The 16,297-nt window shown below is 40.0% G+C and overlaps 1 protein-coding gene across 6 annotated transcripts in view; it reads right to left on the reverse strand.

Moving 5' to 3' along the window:
* Positions 1-16,297, reverse strand: part of atp11a (ATPase phospholipid transporting 11A) — a 53,083-nt gene that overhangs the window by 7,375 nt on the left and 29,411 nt on the right. For 4 of the 6 annotated variants that reach the window (XM_005920084.3, XM_005920082.3, XM_005920086.3 and 1 more), the window contains exons 3-30: positions 15,725-15,814; positions 15,017-15,097; positions 14,797-14,904; positions 14,195-14,323; positions 13,799-13,902; positions 13,622-13,669; positions 12,786-12,850; positions 12,582-12,663; positions 11,214-11,364; positions 10,934-11,131; positions 10,709-10,822; positions 9,505-9,564; positions 9,260-9,426; positions 9,044-9,115; positions 8,815-8,888; positions 8,599-8,702; positions 7,283-7,464; positions 6,460-6,711; positions 6,198-6,375; positions 5,993-6,095; positions 5,564-5,709; positions 5,248-5,307; positions 5,041-5,168; positions 4,255-4,390; positions 2,969-2,992; positions 1,506-1,571; positions 1,317-1,420; positions 1,027-1,192 (exon numbers count right to left, since the gene is read on the reverse strand). In XM_005920084.3, the coding sequence (XP_005920146.1) occupies positions 1,027-1,192; positions 1,317-1,420; positions 1,506-1,571; positions 2,969-2,992; positions 4,255-4,390; positions 5,041-5,168; positions 5,248-5,307; positions 5,564-5,709; positions 5,993-6,095; positions 6,198-6,375; positions 6,460-6,711; positions 7,283-7,464; positions 8,599-8,702; positions 8,815-8,888; positions 9,044-9,115; positions 9,260-9,426; positions 9,505-9,564; positions 10,709-10,822; positions 10,934-11,131; positions 11,214-11,364; positions 12,582-12,663; positions 12,786-12,850; positions 13,622-13,669; positions 13,799-13,902; positions 14,195-14,323; positions 14,797-14,904; positions 15,017-15,097; positions 15,725-15,814 (3,192 nt within the window). The remainder of the gene's footprint in view (positions 1-1,026; positions 1,193-1,316; positions 1,421-1,505; positions 1,572-2,968; positions 2,993-4,254; positions 4,391-5,040; positions 5,169-5,247; positions 5,308-5,563; positions 5,710-5,992; positions 6,096-6,197; positions 6,376-6,459; positions 6,712-7,282; positions 7,465-8,598; positions 8,703-8,814; positions 8,889-9,043; positions 9,116-9,259; positions 9,427-9,504; positions 9,565-10,708; positions 10,823-10,933; positions 11,132-11,213; positions 11,365-12,581; positions 12,664-12,785; positions 12,851-13,621; positions 13,670-13,798; positions 13,903-14,194; positions 14,324-14,796; positions 14,905-15,016; positions 15,098-15,724; positions 15,815-16,297) is intronic. The other 2 variants (XM_005920083.3, XM_005920087.3) reach the window with 1 other exon arrangement.

The following is a 16,297-nucleotide window of genomic DNA, read 5'->3' on the forward strand; positions in this document are numbered from 1 at the left end:
TTTATGGACATAATTTCTTCTGTCAACTTTCAGTGGAATACTGAATATTTCAGTATTTTGCTGCTAATGAATGCCTTCTGCCATTCATTATTTCTGAGCCACATGTCAGTGTTTATACACCTAATCATGTTTTTCTGGTCCAATCTTTCAGTCCTGATGAATCAGTATGCATCAGATAAATAACTGCTGTTAACGCTGCTCTTTCAGCGCCTCAGAGTTGAAATCAGTCCATAGCTTTGAGTTTATTCTCTTTTTTACATAAGCAGGATGTTTTTTTATCCCATCTTTCCTTCTTTCTTCTTACTGTGCAGCATTATTTAATGTTCATTTTCAAAACTGCTCTGAAATAAAGTTTCGATTGCAATTTTCCTTCTTTTATACACTGTTTATGAAACTCTAATGCACATTTCCACACTGCAACCCATTAACAATTAATGCCTTTAGAGGCACTCCTGGTTCAGCAGAGGACACTGTTCTTATTCTCCATTAATAAAACACAGAACTCTGAGTGTTAACCGCTAAAAAAAATACACACTATTGTGCGCACTCGTCTTAAAAATTAAAGGAGCGCTGCACACAGACACAGAGGCTCAACTACCAAAGCAGGGATGTAGCCACACCCTGCATACCTCTGCTGACCCACAATTGTCAGTTCGACATGTCAGGAACTGAAACATCCCAGTGAATAATAAACAGTAAACGCAGGTAGCTTGTAGGTAAATACACAAAATAGATTTCTGCCTTGCAAAAGGCAGGGGGCGCTGTTTGACCTGTGTAAACTGAGCTTTCTTGCATTTTTCATTATTAATATTCATGTAGAAAAGAAGCAGCGACCTTTATTGAAGAACAAATGAAGTAATGGTTAACAAACACGTCCTACTTTGGCAGGAAGCAAAATATTTACGGGATGTGTGGTCATCAGTCTTCTTGCATTACTGCAATTATTCCAAAATATCCATAATACTTTAAAAAAGATTTGTTTTTTTTATGCAACTACTCTCTATTTCTGCAAGCATTTGTGCCCACCTGTATGCGCTCAGTAGTGGTGGGCCACAGTGTCCTCCATATGACCTTCTTCACCATATCTGGCAACAGACTGGCTGTTATCAAAAGGATTATACTGAGCCAGGCTGGGCCACTGGACAACATCTGCATGAACACATAGTACATTCTCTGGTAGTTGAGGAATGGCCTGTAAGAGAGGAAACGACTGCATGAAAACAAATGCAATAAAACATCTAATAAAACGTCACTCTGACTGACACAGTTTTACATCAAGTAAACATTTAAATACAAAAATATTTCTTTAATCATACCAGATGATTCCACCCCACAGCAGGGAGAATACCACAAAGAAGATCAGTGAGCCCCAGATAACGAAATGATTGATCCAAGTCCAGTAATGAGTATCTAGGGCCAGCTACGACACAGAGACGATGGAAGTGAGACTGGAGCCAGACTTGCCTGGGTGTTTCTGTGATGTTCTGATGTGTCTGTGTGGTTACCTTGAATGTAACAGTGAAGACTAGCACAGTGAAGACGAGTGTCCCAAATGTCCAGTTTCCAAACATCTGCAGAAGGTAAAAAAGCAGCTGCTGTTATTGATCAGGAGATTTGTGCATGAAACACTTTCAACTTCTTGTTTTTTTGTTTTATTTATTTTATTGTATGTTTGATGTGAACAGATTCTAAGCACCTGTTAAAGTAAATAATTTGACTTGTGCTTATTCAGTACTTAAATGCTCAGCACACCTGCGCTAACATGCTTTTCGGATGACTTGACTAGGCTATGAGGTAAAAGTTGACATATTCAAGTAAGGAATCAATCAATCAAACAGATGGCAGTGTGCTCAGGTAGCAACATTCAGGTGAGGAGCTGGTTATCAGATGACTGATGGATGGAGGAGGATGTGATTGTATAGCTGAATATTCCTATCAGTCTCTTCTGTGAGTGAAACCCTTTTACATGAACACTAAAAAAGTCATCGTGCACATTTAAGACCACCACGATGCAGGGCAGCTTCTTCACTACAACTTACACAATGAGCTCCTTCAGCATTTTGTGCAGCACTAAAACTGGCATATTTTCCCTTTATTGTAATTATTCTGAGGTGTCATATTAAGAGGTACATGGAGAACATAGTGATTCTAGCACACCATAACTGAGAAGTGACTGTTGCATGATTTTCTTTTTTCACAAGCCTGTGGCAATAAGATGAAGCCCAAAACCAAAAATGAACTAGTATCATAAAATTTAAAGTATGGGTACACTGAAGGTCATCTAACTGCTTGGGCTACACTATACTTCTGCTAAAAACAGGCACCTTGGGGTGAAACGTGATAAATAAAGTTAAAAAATAAAAATGATGAGCATGAAATGATAAAATAAAAGCTTTTCAGAGGCAGCTTCCAAATGCAGCTCTGATTTTTACATTGTTAGTACAAGTATAGTACAAGCTACTATCAGATACATTACAACATAAATTGTAGCGCTACAGAAACACTCGCATGAGGCAGAAAAATGATTTTCATCATTGATCAGATGCATTTCAATGTTTTTCTTTCACCTTTTCTTTTTCTAACACTTCAAAAGCTTCAGATTTGCTTCCTGTTTATGTGTTTATAAGTAATCCTATAAAAAGTTGTAATGCTTTAGGCAATGATCTCTAACTGTTACATAATGGAAGCAGGAGCACGTATGCCCTGCTTTTAAGAGAAATCCTAACATCTGCCACAAACAAAGCACACAGGATGTATAACTAAGGTGTTTGGTCACTGACAGCTGGACACATGAGCATGGGTCTGGGAAACAGCGAGTCACTACAGAAAAGCCTACAGCTGACGTATCTACAGCAAGCACTGAGGGCCGGACATGAGATGAACAGCAGTTTGTATCAGGCTGTGTGACGGTGGCGAAACAGGGAAGTGAAACTAAGGAGAGACGACAGAGAGACAGCGACAGGCTTACCATCTGTGTGTTGGTTGTCATTAGCTGGGAGGAGGAAAGAGAAGCAAAAAGAAAAAGCAACACAAAGGTAAGAGGATAGGAAGAAGAAGAGCATGTGACCAGAAGAAAATCATAATAACATAAACAGTTTTATGGCTGAAAGGAAAAAAATTGAAAAGAATTGGATGCAAAAAAGAAGAAGAAGAAAACCCAAGTGAAATCAAGCAACTCAAAAACAGTTCAACATGTTTCTGGGAGAGTAATGCAGCTTGAGAAATTAAACAAACCAAATAGAGAACAGAGAGGAAGATGATGGGAACCCCGCCATGCTGTCGTGTCTTACTAGAGATTTATGCTTCAGCGGGAAATCTATGCTGTTACCTGCAGCGTAACCGCAAACCCCGCTAAAGCCTATGGCGTAACCTGGCGTGGACCTCGGTGGGAAGGAAAAAATCCCAGTATTTTATCTGGGACACGACCACATGGTAATTACCACATAATGCACCAGCACGAGTGTGAATCCTGCCAATAGCATCGGCCACTTATGTAGGTTACGTTATGGGCTCTAAAAAGATTTCCCGCAGAAGTCTAAATAAGGCCTTAGATATAAACCACACGTCATCAGATTTTACTTAAACATCTATATATATATAATTATCCAACTGACATTAAATATTATTTACTAAAAGGCAAAATAGTCTTCAAACTTTATCAGCCAACAACCTGCATTTTCAAGTGACATAAATAACCATCCAGTACAAGGTCATTATTATGAGAAATTACTTGACCATAATTATCTCATAACTACATGTAACTACCAGATAGTTACTTTTTCAAACACAATAATGTGCAGTGTCAGGAAAACACATTTATAATACCAGATCCATTTACACTACAGGTTTAATGTTAGTTTGTGCTACAACTTGATCAGTTTCTGCAAGCAATACAATAAGCTACGTGTCAGGCATTAGCCAGGCCATTAAAACCTGTCAGCAAAGCACAGTACAGCCAGTATATTTAAAAGTAAATCCATTTTGCTTTAACTTACAGAGCAAAAGTGGTTGAGGAACAAGCTGAGACCTAAAACACTGTCACTATGTTCCCTAACTAACCCCAAACACCACAAGAAGACTAAAAAGTCAGATGACAAACAGAAAACAGATGGAGCTTGTGGAAAACTGAAGTGGCCTATAGATAAAATAGGCAGTTACTATTTTTCCTTTACTTTGAACTTTACTTTAAATATTTTCCAGGCCTTTTTCTCCTTGTTTCGATTAAAGAGCCTGTCAAAGCCACATGGTTATTACCTGTCCATTGCTGGTGAAGGTGGTGTTGTCAAACAGGAAGTAAGCACCAAAGAACATCACAATGGCATCATAAACGCCCAAGACTGTCCAGTATATGAAGGTGGGCCACCGCAGCAAAGAGTTCTTAGCAATATCTCTGTGTAGATATACAGAACAGAGATCACATGTTTGTAGATTAATATCACAGTACACTGCCTGCCTCACAGCCAATGAGTCTCTAATAGTATAATACATACATCGATACAGACAGCGTCATTGTTTGTGGGAAAGGTTGATTCTTTTTTGGAAGAATACAACTTAAGAGTAAAGCTAAAAACGTAGCTTTTCAAACTCTGAACACACACAAAACCAAATCCAAGAAGGCGGTTATCTGCCATATGATGGATGTAAAATAAACTGTAATGTAAATATAAATTAATCAGAGTAAAACACCAAATCATCTGCTATTACTTTGCACCTGGAGGCCGTGTATAAAGTGTCTAAAGAATTATTGAAATATTTATATTTTCTGTTGCTTAGATGACTTTAACTCAACACTGTTCTTGTTACAGTACATCTCCGGAAGAATCCAACTACCACGCAGTCTGCTTTGTATAAAACAGATGGTTCATTATCTGCTGCAGAAGACTGGATTACTGAAACATGCAGATAATTTCTTTTTCTAATTTTCATGTCATGAGAACAAGTTCCTGAAGAACATGTGATATTAGAGTCGATCCAGCTGGTCGATTTGCAGTCTTACTAAACGACACATTTCTGACATGACAATCTTAAACAGAAATCCACCTGTAGAGACAAGGGTCTTTCTTCAGGATGTCCATATTTATGTGCTGCTCGATGAGACTGTAGAGCAGAATGGGCAGCGAGGTGAAGCTGATGTTGTAGAGAGTCAGGTAAGCCGTGTCATACAGCGGCTGGGGTTTGGGAAAGAGAGCCGTGTTAGTATTTTTGTTCTTGTTGTTTTTATGGTACTTAGGTTTTGTGAGTGCACACCTGTTGTGAGAAGCCACAAAAGAACTGGTAGAGGAACTGGGGGAAAATGAAACAGACATTCTGCGAAAAGAAAGAACAACAATTTAAATGTGTACAGGTCTTTTTGTTGCTGAACGCTAATTTTACAGAGTATAAATATCAAAAATATGAAAATTAATGAACTAAACAAATTAATAAATTAAATCTCACACAAAGCATTCCTGCACACTTAGGCTAAAGCCACAGACTCCGCAATTACAATCATCTTAAAACAAATTTTAAAAACTATACAAAGTTTTAAAAAGAAGTAAACTCAAAACATGTTCAGGGCGACTACCTTGTAGAAGAAATATTGTACAAGTTCAGAGATGCGTATGTAGTAATAGTGTCCGTGGACGAGCAGCATCTTCTTGAGGTGTTTGAACTTCGGGATGGCGTAGTCGCTGTTCCTCACTGCCTGGCGACCCTCCTTACCCATAATGCCTGCGTTGTGACCATTTACAGGGCAAAGTATTATTGCAATGATAATAGTATGGTTCTAACAGTTTTAACACTTCTGCATAAATTTAGTTTTGGAAATTCAAAAGTACAGTTTTTGTGTGGAAAAGGATTTTGTGTGAATGCAGGTGCTGTACACACTGCTGACTTCTGTACACAAGGGACTGCTTTTAAGAATTTCTAGTTTCTTCAAATTGAAACTGTATTAAGAAGGAAACAAACTTTACCAGAGTGTGGCATGTTGCATAGGAATAGACAGAATACTAACCAATACCAACGTGGGCCTCCAGGATCATGCTGACATCATTAGCTCCGTCTCCAATGGCCAGCGTGATTGGGTGCTCCTCCGAGGCTTTGATTAACTTGACAATCTGCAGGTTGTGGATTTCAGCTTAGCGTCCATCTGAATCTTAATGACATGAGTGAGAACATCTGTTTCACAGTTAAACTCAGAGTACAGATGGCCTTCGTACCTGTGCTTTCTGAAGTGGCGCCATTCGACAGCAGAGCACGGCACTGCAGTTCCGGCAGATTTCCAAGAATTTCTCTTTGTAATTCCCTGAGTTTGAGCCCTCCTGGCCGGGCCTCATTACAGCAGAGAGGGTAGCTCCGTCAATGATCAGACCATAGTCGGTGCAATCACCTGATAGCCTGGGAAAAAAAACACAAAACCTGTCAAATACGAGTAACTGCAGGATGACACTGTCTGAAGCATGCTGTGAACATAATACCCACTCAGAGAAGGTGTCCCGGGTCATGCCCCCATGCTGCCTAAGGACCGTCCTGCTCAATTCAAACAGGACGTCGTGAAGGCTCTGCTCCTCAGTGCGTTTGGTGGTCAGCTCCAGGATTTGGGTGTTGCGATGAAACAGCTTGCTGGCATAGCACGTTGCAGCTGCAGTCTCCATCTTGTCTCCTGTCAGCACCCACACCTTTATACCAGCTTTGTGCAGAGACTCAATGGTGTCTGCTGCTTTTTCCTGTAGCCTGGTACGCAGCCAAGAAACAAGAGGTGGCATGTTTTTAGCTGCATTAAATAAATAGGTTTCTTTTATTTCTCTTTGCCTTTTATTCAACAACAGCTCAACTGTGCAGTACTCCAGCACGTGGATTATTTCCTCTCTGTGCTGGATGGGTGAAACGCCCTCTGGGCTGACAAGTAGTTTTAAGCCTGCACTATAATTGCCTTAGTGGCACGTGTGTGATTGGAGGGTTAAACTGCCACTTTCCCTCACTCACTTTGGTTCACTCAGAACTAGGACAGCACTGTCCATGGCAGCAGACACAGAATTACTGTAATGTTAAGAGTCACTTGAGCTGAAGAGGTTTAGACATTTATGGGAAAAAAGGTGCATAAGTGTAATTTTTGAAAGGGCATTTCACGTAAAATTTGCACTTAGAAGGACAAATAACTGAAATGACAACAGCATGCAATGTAAATTGTGGTTATGTTGCCAAGGTACCAGCTGTACAGGAAAACCTTTGATGAAAAAAAAAGTGCAGGATGTTGATATAATTTGTCATTTAGGTGTCCTTAATACCAAAAAAAATTCAGCACCTGTCCTCGACAGCAGTTGCTCCCAGCAGTATCAGGTCCTTCTCGATGAGGTCGTAAGCCTCTGCCAGCTGTTTGTCTCGGTCTTGTAATGCTAACTTAGCTCTGTTCAGCAGCTGGAAAACCTCTTCGTACTGTTCTGGGCTCAGAGAGCGATAGGCAACACAAAGTGTCCTCAAACCCTCCTGGTGGAGAACAGAGATTCACACAAGGTCAGGCTGGTATATATTTAAGACTCAATAAAAACGAATCTACATAAAACACTGTTCCTTGAATACAGCCTCTGAATGTGAGTGTATGGTGGGTGGATGCCAACTACCCATTCAGCCTCACTGGTACAACACTCACCACATATTTTTCAGTTTCCAAAGAAACCTGTGATTTATCTGTAGCTGCAACCACAGCAACATTTGTGTCACTCGTCTGCTTTTTACTGCATGCAAATTGAAGCTATCGTGGTATTTTCATGAGTAAACTGAACTTTAAATAGTCTTATTCAGACTGCGATATTTATTTTTGCACTTTGGAAGTCATTATGAGATTTTGCAGTTGACTGCTTAGTTAGGTGCACTCTCTTACTATCTGTCTACTTATTAGCATTTCCTACTTTTCCCACAAGGATTTTGTGGGTGTATAAAGAAAACAGTATGCAGAGTCCATCACTGTTTATGGTTCTGTTCAGTATTTAAAGAAAGCTTCTTTCCATCTTCTGACCAAATCCTACGCCAGTCCCACAGATAGAAAGACTGTGCTGATACAATTATTAAATACATGTTAATAAAAAATGTAAAAAAACAAATAGACTTGTGCTTTTGTCAATTAAAGGCCACACCAGATCCACCTAGAAAGAAGTTCTGTTTACTGGAACTACATGATGCTTCTCATGTGGTTGTGTAAACTGTAACCATGCAAAGAACTTAGATAATGGTAATTGGCCTGTAGTCCCTAAGGACCCCAAAGCACTTTACACATCCAGTCATCCACCCATTCACACACTGGTGCTGGCAAGCTACATTGTATCCACAGCCACCCTGAGGCGCACTGACAGAGGCGAGGCTGCCGGACACTGGCGCCACCGGGCCCTCTGACCACCACTAGTAGGCAACAGGTGAAGTGTCTTGCCCAAGGACACAACGACCGAGACTGTCCAAGCCGGGGCTCAAACCGGCAACCTTCCGACTATAAGGCGAACTCCAAACTCTTGAGCCACGATCTTTCAGGAAAAAACAACTTCCTGTTATATTGTATGAGCCTATAACGATATGAGAAAGATGAGAGTGAGCCTGCACGTGTGTGTGTGTGTGTTTGTGCTCTCTCACCACTGCATTTTGCTCCACTCGTGCTCGGACCTGATCCACTTTGCCTGAGATGACCCTTGGGAAGATAGAGGAGTCTGCACCTTTACAGAAGAGATAAACCTCACCTGCTCAAACGCATACACAGAAAAAAAAGAGGATCGGATTAAAGAAAAACATAAACACAGACACATAGAAATCAATATAAAGAATATACATATCTAGTTTTGTGCGCATTACCAGTGCTGGCCTTGACGATAATGCTCATCCTCCGTCGGACTGAGTCAAATGTCAAAACTTCTAGCAGTTCAAACCTGATAAAAACAGGAAGAAAATCACACAAATGCTACTGAAAAAATAATAGCCAACTATCAATTAAAGAAGTTAAAAACAGATAAAAAATAACAATAGTCATCTCATTTTCAAGGTTCACAGAGAACAATAACGTTGCTTAAAGCGGCACACTCACTTTTCAACTTCATCCTCCCTATTTAAGATTTCCATCTGACCGTCCTTGAGCCTCAGATAGGTGAAACCGAGCCTGCAGCACAGAACAACCATCATTGGAGTGAATAAAATGAATGTCCAAAAAACAGAAATAGAAAAATGGGAAAACTAAATTCTTCTGAATGCAGCAGCGATTACTGCTGCCATTGTGTGCAACGTGAGTGTGTGTGTGCTGCACCTCTTCATGCCCTCCACCAGTGCAACCTCGTCAGGAGAAGAGGAGATGTAGAAGGAAGTGGACTTGCCCTGGTGAATGCCATGTTTGATCCCATCTACAGTATCCTCCTCTTTCACCTGCACCGTGTGGCACAAACACAACGCCCGGAAAAACAGCTCCTCGTGCTCCTGCAGTGGACGGCCGACACTAGATTACCCTCATTCGCACAAACCACAAACGCACATTCAAAGCGAGTCTGCACTTACCCTGGCTGCAGGACCTGGGGATGAGTCGATCATGTCCATACCGGCAGCTCCAGGCATCACCTACAGACATACAGACCACAGATCACTCTGGGGGTGACTGGTTATCAAACACAGGCTACGATGATATGTACATATGGCATTTTAGTATTAAAGCTTGATTCTAAGACTTGACATATACAGCACGATGTCCATGTTTATGTGACAGTAACCCCTTTACTCTGATGTTTGAAGTCCTATGTTAAAAGGAGTAAATTGTAATAATATTACAACACAACAACCCTCCTAAAATTACAACAGACTGTCTGTTCAGCACATTTAAGGTTGTATGAGCTGCTGACTTGTCAATTAATGCTCATGATCAGTTACTTGGCAAACATAAATAGACATATGGCTCAATAAACAGCAGCAAGACTTGCAGGCACGATTTGATTTCCTTGTATGACCATTAAGCACTGAACACAGATGATTACACTAAACGCACAATGCCCAGGAGTTTTATTGTCAGGAAATCTGTAATAATCCATTGAAAACACAGAAATGACTAAACGCATGAATGTTACATTCTTCTCACAGATTTTTATTAGATAAAACACACAAACAAAAAAACCCTAAAATAGGCCTAAACTGTTGCCTTTCTGTCATTTGATTTTTACACCTCCGTTACATAAAAATATGAACTCTTTGTAAATAAATGAAAGGCTATAAATAAATCAATCACAAACATTGATCCATCTTTACCTTGTCCAAAGAGACTGTATATAAAGGATGGAAGTAGTGTGGCATCATTAAAATGGTTTTGAACCACCCTTGGAATCTCCTTTAGAGTGCCTTTATTTGTATCTTTAGAAATGCACAACATTATCCAGCAAGTCTTATTAGCAAGCTGCATCCATACAAACTGTGGTTCTTTCATGCATACACTGAAACACCCACAACATCTACTAATTGGAAGGCTGGTGGTTCAATCCGTTGATCCTCTAGTCTGCATGCCAAAGTATCCTTGGACAAAATACCTGAACCCTGAACTGAGTTTCCCCCGGTGCATCCACTGCAGTGTGATTATGTGAACGTCAGGCTCAAAGTGCTTAAGCACAGAAAAGAAAGTGCTTGTAGGACTGTGTATGAATGAGGCTTGTAGTAAGAAAAGTTCATGGCTGAAGCTGAATATCTTAACAGATCAATCTAGTGGGACTGAACGTTTTACCTGTCCATTACAGATAGCGTGAGGTACATAAACGTGTCCATCCACACAGCACTCTATAAACTCCATGTTGTTCTCTGTTAGCGTTCCTGTCTTGTCTGTAAACACATACTCCACCTGGAAAGAAAGCAGGGTAAGTGTTTTTTTATTCTTATCTCTAACTCACTTTTCCATACAGTAATGTTTCTTTGCTCATTATTCTGCCCGGAGTGAAGTACACTTTGCTACCTGCCCCAGTTCCTCATTCAAGTCTGATGTGTTGACCACAGCTCTCTCCCCCAGCTCCTCATCAAACATTTCATCGTCCCACATGATGAAGTAGGAGCCCAGGAACTTCTGCATCTCCACAGTGACATACATGGACACGGGAATGATGTAGTTGAAAAGAACCATGAAGGCCAAAAAGTCTGTGAATGCCCTGATTAGCTGAGGAGGAGGAGAATGAAGAACGTGTGAGACAATAAAGAGGGGATCGAAATATTTTTATTTTCCAGGATTCGAGACTCACAACGTGTCTCTGTCTCTCAACTTCCGTCTTCTGGTTGTAAAAGGGCTCGTCTTTGTTGGGGTCGGACTGCCACACGTATTTCAGTGCCGTGTTGATGAGAGCTTTGCTGATGAGAATGCACAGGTAGACCACCAAGTAGGCATTCATTGACCTGCAGAGGGAGAAGTTAAAGATCTGTGACATATTTCTTCATGATAGTGAAAGATAGATGAGTTTTTCATTAATCTGCTTTGAACAATGTGGACAAAAATTTGGATTGAAAACCCCATTTGAAAAAAAAGGATTATGGAAACTATCTGCCAAGGATGGAGGAGTCTGTGCCTCCCTTAAAACATTCCATTGACTTCATTACATTTTTCCTGCATTGATCTGTCTTTATGACTTGTGTGCTTTATTCTTTCCCTGAAAGATTACGCACAACCTCCAGAGTAGAATTTAATATGACTAAGTGGAGAGATGGAGCATGGCAGTTTGTGGCAGATCACATGTTTATATAATTCACATATACAGGTTCTAAGCTTTAGACTTTGTGTAGCATGTGCTTAAGTGTCTTGTATCACATGTTGAACTGTTATGATTGTGTTTCTTGTGTTTCATCCCTCTTTTCTCTTGGTGATAACACATGTTCTCATGAGTGCAAACACAAAAAAATAAGGGGCGGAGTTTGAGGCCCTGGTACTATTTCTACTATTTTGGTACCATTTCCCACTGTGGTTGAGAGTGTAAAAAGCACAAGTGTGCGCAGGTGCAAATGAAAGTAGTTTGAAAGGGAGTTAGAAACAATCCATAAGAGATTTCTGACTGCCGGTCAGCTATTTGGCGATTTTAACAAACAGGAACTAAAAAAATAAAAGCACTAGAACCCCAAAAAACTTGCAACCCAGTCCACCATGTAAAAGGTAACTTGGAAAACAACTCAGTATACTCGTCAGAATATTCAAACTTGAAAAGGGGAACAGGTGAGACAAGACATTTACTCTGAGCTGAGTCAATGAGCCGACGAGTTAATGAGACACACGTAGTGAGCAAGTGTGAATGTAATCCACCTACAGTCACTCATTTATACATCTGGATACAAAGACACTGTCTACGCCAGATGGAAAGAAAATTGATCCAGTCAGCGTAGCGAGCCAAAGAGACACACACAGACGCTTAAGTCTCAATGAATAAACCAAGACATGAGAAGTGAACAGATGGCTCTAAGGACGGGTAAGAAAAATTTCAGTTATTATCTAAGCTGGTTAGCACAGAAACAGCCAAAGACTGTGAAACTTGCATGAGAGCACTGATCGTTGCTAATAGGCTCCTTTCAGAAACAATTCATAATATAATATAAAAATGAAAGAGGAGGAAACGAAAAGAGCTTACTTTTCCACTGCAGATCGTTTCTGAGACTTGGACTGGTAATTGAGAGCCATCTTGGTTTCCATGCCAGTGTAGATGACCACAGCTACAGGGGGGAAAAGGAAAAGTCTCATTCAAAATGCTGCACTGTACATTAAAAAAAAAGAATATTAAAAAGTATAAAGTTGAGGTAATTTCTAACATTTATCATTAATTGTGTAGAATTACCATAGATATATTCAGTGTTCTTGAGTGTGGCTCCTCGGAGCAACAGGTTCTCTGATCCTAACGGCCTGCAGACAGTCCAGATGATAAACAATCATGTATTTCTTTCACAAACAAAAAGATCTAATATTATTATTATAATATTATTATTATTATATTATATTATATTATATTATATTATATTTCACTGCGTGTTATACTTGTATAACTATGCATGTGACAAATAAAGAATCTTGAATCTTGAATCTAGTAAGAGGCAAATAAGGTATGCCATTTCCATCTGAAGAACTTTATATCTGGCAGCATGGCTCTGTTCTGGGAATTCCCCACCATTCCATGCACATATACAGAAAGCTAGAGACAGGAAAAGCATAATTCAAGAACAACAGATATGGCACTTAAAAAGTCAGCTGCAGAGTAAAAGTGGGTTTCAAAGCATCCTGCAGCAGTGCAGCAACTGAGGGAAAGAAAAAATATTAGTGTACTCCATAAGAGATTTGCCAAATAGATGCAGAGGTGTATCAGGTGAGCCATCAGCTGATGGGGGCTTGGATTGTTATCAGCTGATCTGCTGGCATTGCAGCTGAGGTGAGCTAATGCTGTGCTCAATTAAATCTAATTAAGATAAACAGGTAAGCTTCGCACTAAGTCGTCATTCTGCAGAAATGCGAAATCTTCTTTGAAAGATTGAGCAGCATCACACTTTGTCATCAAAGAAATTTAATACATGTCTGGATGGTTTTGAATTTTATTTTTGAATGATGAGTGAATACAATAGAAACATGTTGATTTCTTTAATGATCTTTAATATAAAATGTAATATTTTTGTGTTATTTTACCTTGCCACTGGCTCATTGGTCATGTAGATGTTGATACGCCCCACGAATCTGTGTGGGTAGGAAAAGAATTAAGATAAGGCACATTTATTTTGCAAGAACACTTTGTTCAAGTGTGTGTGTGTGTGTGTGTGTGTGTGTGTGTGTGTGTGTGTGTGTGTGTGTGTGTGTGTTACTGACTTGTACAGGTCTGGCTGTGGTTGTTCACATTCTATTGTGGCATGGATCGTGTCCACCTCTTTCTCTGTGTTGTAAGCTTTGGTTTCCTGAACTGCATAATATGTCTAGGTTGGAAGAGGGAAGGAAAACAGAAGAAATGGATGGGTAAATGAAAAAAGAGAGAAAGATAATGGGAGTGTAAGTAATAAGGCAACACAGGAGGAGAAGTATTAAAGACACACGTTGTGGCATGGTGACAGAGGGCGGAAGGGAGATGAAGGGAAATAAGAAAAGCAATAAGGGAATGGATTAAGAGTTAGATGAATGAATGGATAAATGGACAGAGAAAAACATAAATCACAGCAAATCATAATGCATCTAGTACATATTTAAGTGGATTAAGTTTATCCAGCACACCTTGTGACTGCTCTCTCCATCCAGGCTGGCTGTAGTAACAAAGCAGGTCCCGTCATCTCGAGACGAGGAGAGGAGAATGAGATCACAGGGAAAAGTCTCATCTTCTTTCACCAAGACCACATCTCCAACCTGCCACACAGACCGAGACAACAAATGTTTACTTCTAATACATGCAGGGCCTTGATACCTTGAAGCCAACAGCTGGAGCTTTTTGCATATTTAAATTAATTCACCGGGGTCTAATTTGCCACTACCGTCCTGGCTCTGACCACCTAAGTGAGCATATCAGTGAGGAGTCCTAGCAGCACTTTAGTAGAGAAATACAGTCACTGAACGGAAAATGCAGTCAAATGCAACACACCTAATGACTTACCAGCAGTAAGCTCATATCATTTCAGTCTTATGTCGTTACATAACATACATCAATCTAAGTTCTTTTAATGCTAAATTGCTTTTAAATGCAGGCAAACACACACACACACACACACACACACGTACAGAGAGCTTAGTAGCAGGAAAATTCCTCAGTGTGAGCCACTAAAACAAATGCACCAAAGCTTTGTTAGATGGGGTGAGTGAGTTATCTGGTTTCACACACGCACCCTGAGTTTGCGGCTTTGTTTGCGGACCACTTTGCCATGATGCACCACGTGGACAGAACACTGGTTGACAGCGTTGTCTGCTTTGTGTCTCAACCAGTCCTCATAACCCTAAGAGAGACAGGAGGAGACAGAGAGGAGGATGTAAAAGTGAACATGTGTGCCTGCAGGTGTGGCTGCTGGTGTAGTGTTTACTGTTAACAGTCACATTAGGTGAACTCACCTGTTTAATGGCTGTGACTGTGATGACAAAGAACAGTGGCAGTCCGCTGGTGACCGGACTGGTGGGAGTGTCAATAATCAACTGAAGTGACCGCACACATGAACATACAGCGAGAGAGAGAAATGAATGGCAGAAAAGGTTTCGGGGGAAGAAGAATATATAGAAATGACAGACAGCAGTAAATAGGCAATAAAACATGTCTGAGCTTTATGGCACTAAACATAAATATAAACATAACATAAATATGATGAGTGGAGCTACTTTAAGCTGTTCCCTTATTCACAGTGGTGAATAAGTATAGTAAAAGTGACATCTCACTCTGAAATCCCATATACACGTTTTTCCTCTGGTCTATCACGACAGTTTTAGTGTGAGTTTCCAAGTTTTGAGCAATTTAAGGTAGAAACCATTCTCTGTATATTGAACTGCACATGTCAATAATGAAGCATAAAGAAAAATGTGTTTCTACGTGAAACATTTCTTTGATTGACTATAATGATTCATAGAAAGAGATGTTTTTCTAATGAAGTTTTTCTAATGTATGCTTCTGATGCAAGTGCCATTAAATTCAAGAGAAAGCAGACGTCTCTAGATAAACAGCACACAAGGAAAACTCTCCCTTAAGGAAAAATATGAATTATCTTTACAACATGCTTTGCAGAAGCCTTGTAGTGAAGTTCAGTCAGTGTGAGCAAGAAAATGTTTTACCTGAACCAGAAATATGATGAGAAAGTAGAAGTTGGCGACTCTCCTGAACTGCTCAAACATATTCTTTGGGATGAAGTTCCAAAACGTGTACTGGAAACAAGAAATTTTCTTATGTTTAATTAAAAAGATATAGAGTTTAAATAGATCCCACAGTGGCTTAAGACCAGATTCCCTAACATAATGTGCCATTACTAACTGGGTTTTGGCATTAAAAAAAAGTACTGCTGCTAATAACAAAGACACCACAGTGACAAGATTCAATTCAATTTTATTTATACAGCGCCAAATCACAACAACAGTCACCTTAAAGCACTTTATATTGAAAGGTAAAGACCGTACAATAATACGACAGAAAAAAAACCCAAGCAATCATATAACCCCCTATGAGCAAGTGCTTTGGTCAATGGTCAATGGTAACTTTATTGTCCCTAACGGGAAATTGATTTGCAGTATGTCCGTACAAACAAACAAACAGACAACCAACACATCACATGAGAAGATTCCCCCAGCAGCCTATTGCAGCATAAGGGAGGATTCAGGGTCACGTGCACTGTTCCCTCTAAGCTGAGCACC

This window comes from Haplochromis burtoni, unplaced genomic scaffold (assembly GCF_018398535.1).
Source record: "Haplochromis burtoni strain Fernald_Lab_line unplaced genomic scaffold, NCSU_Asbu1 Contig_40, whole genome shotgun sequence".
Taxonomy (NCBI): Eukaryota; Metazoa; Chordata; class Actinopteri; order Cichliformes; family Cichlidae; genus Haplochromis; species Haplochromis burtoni.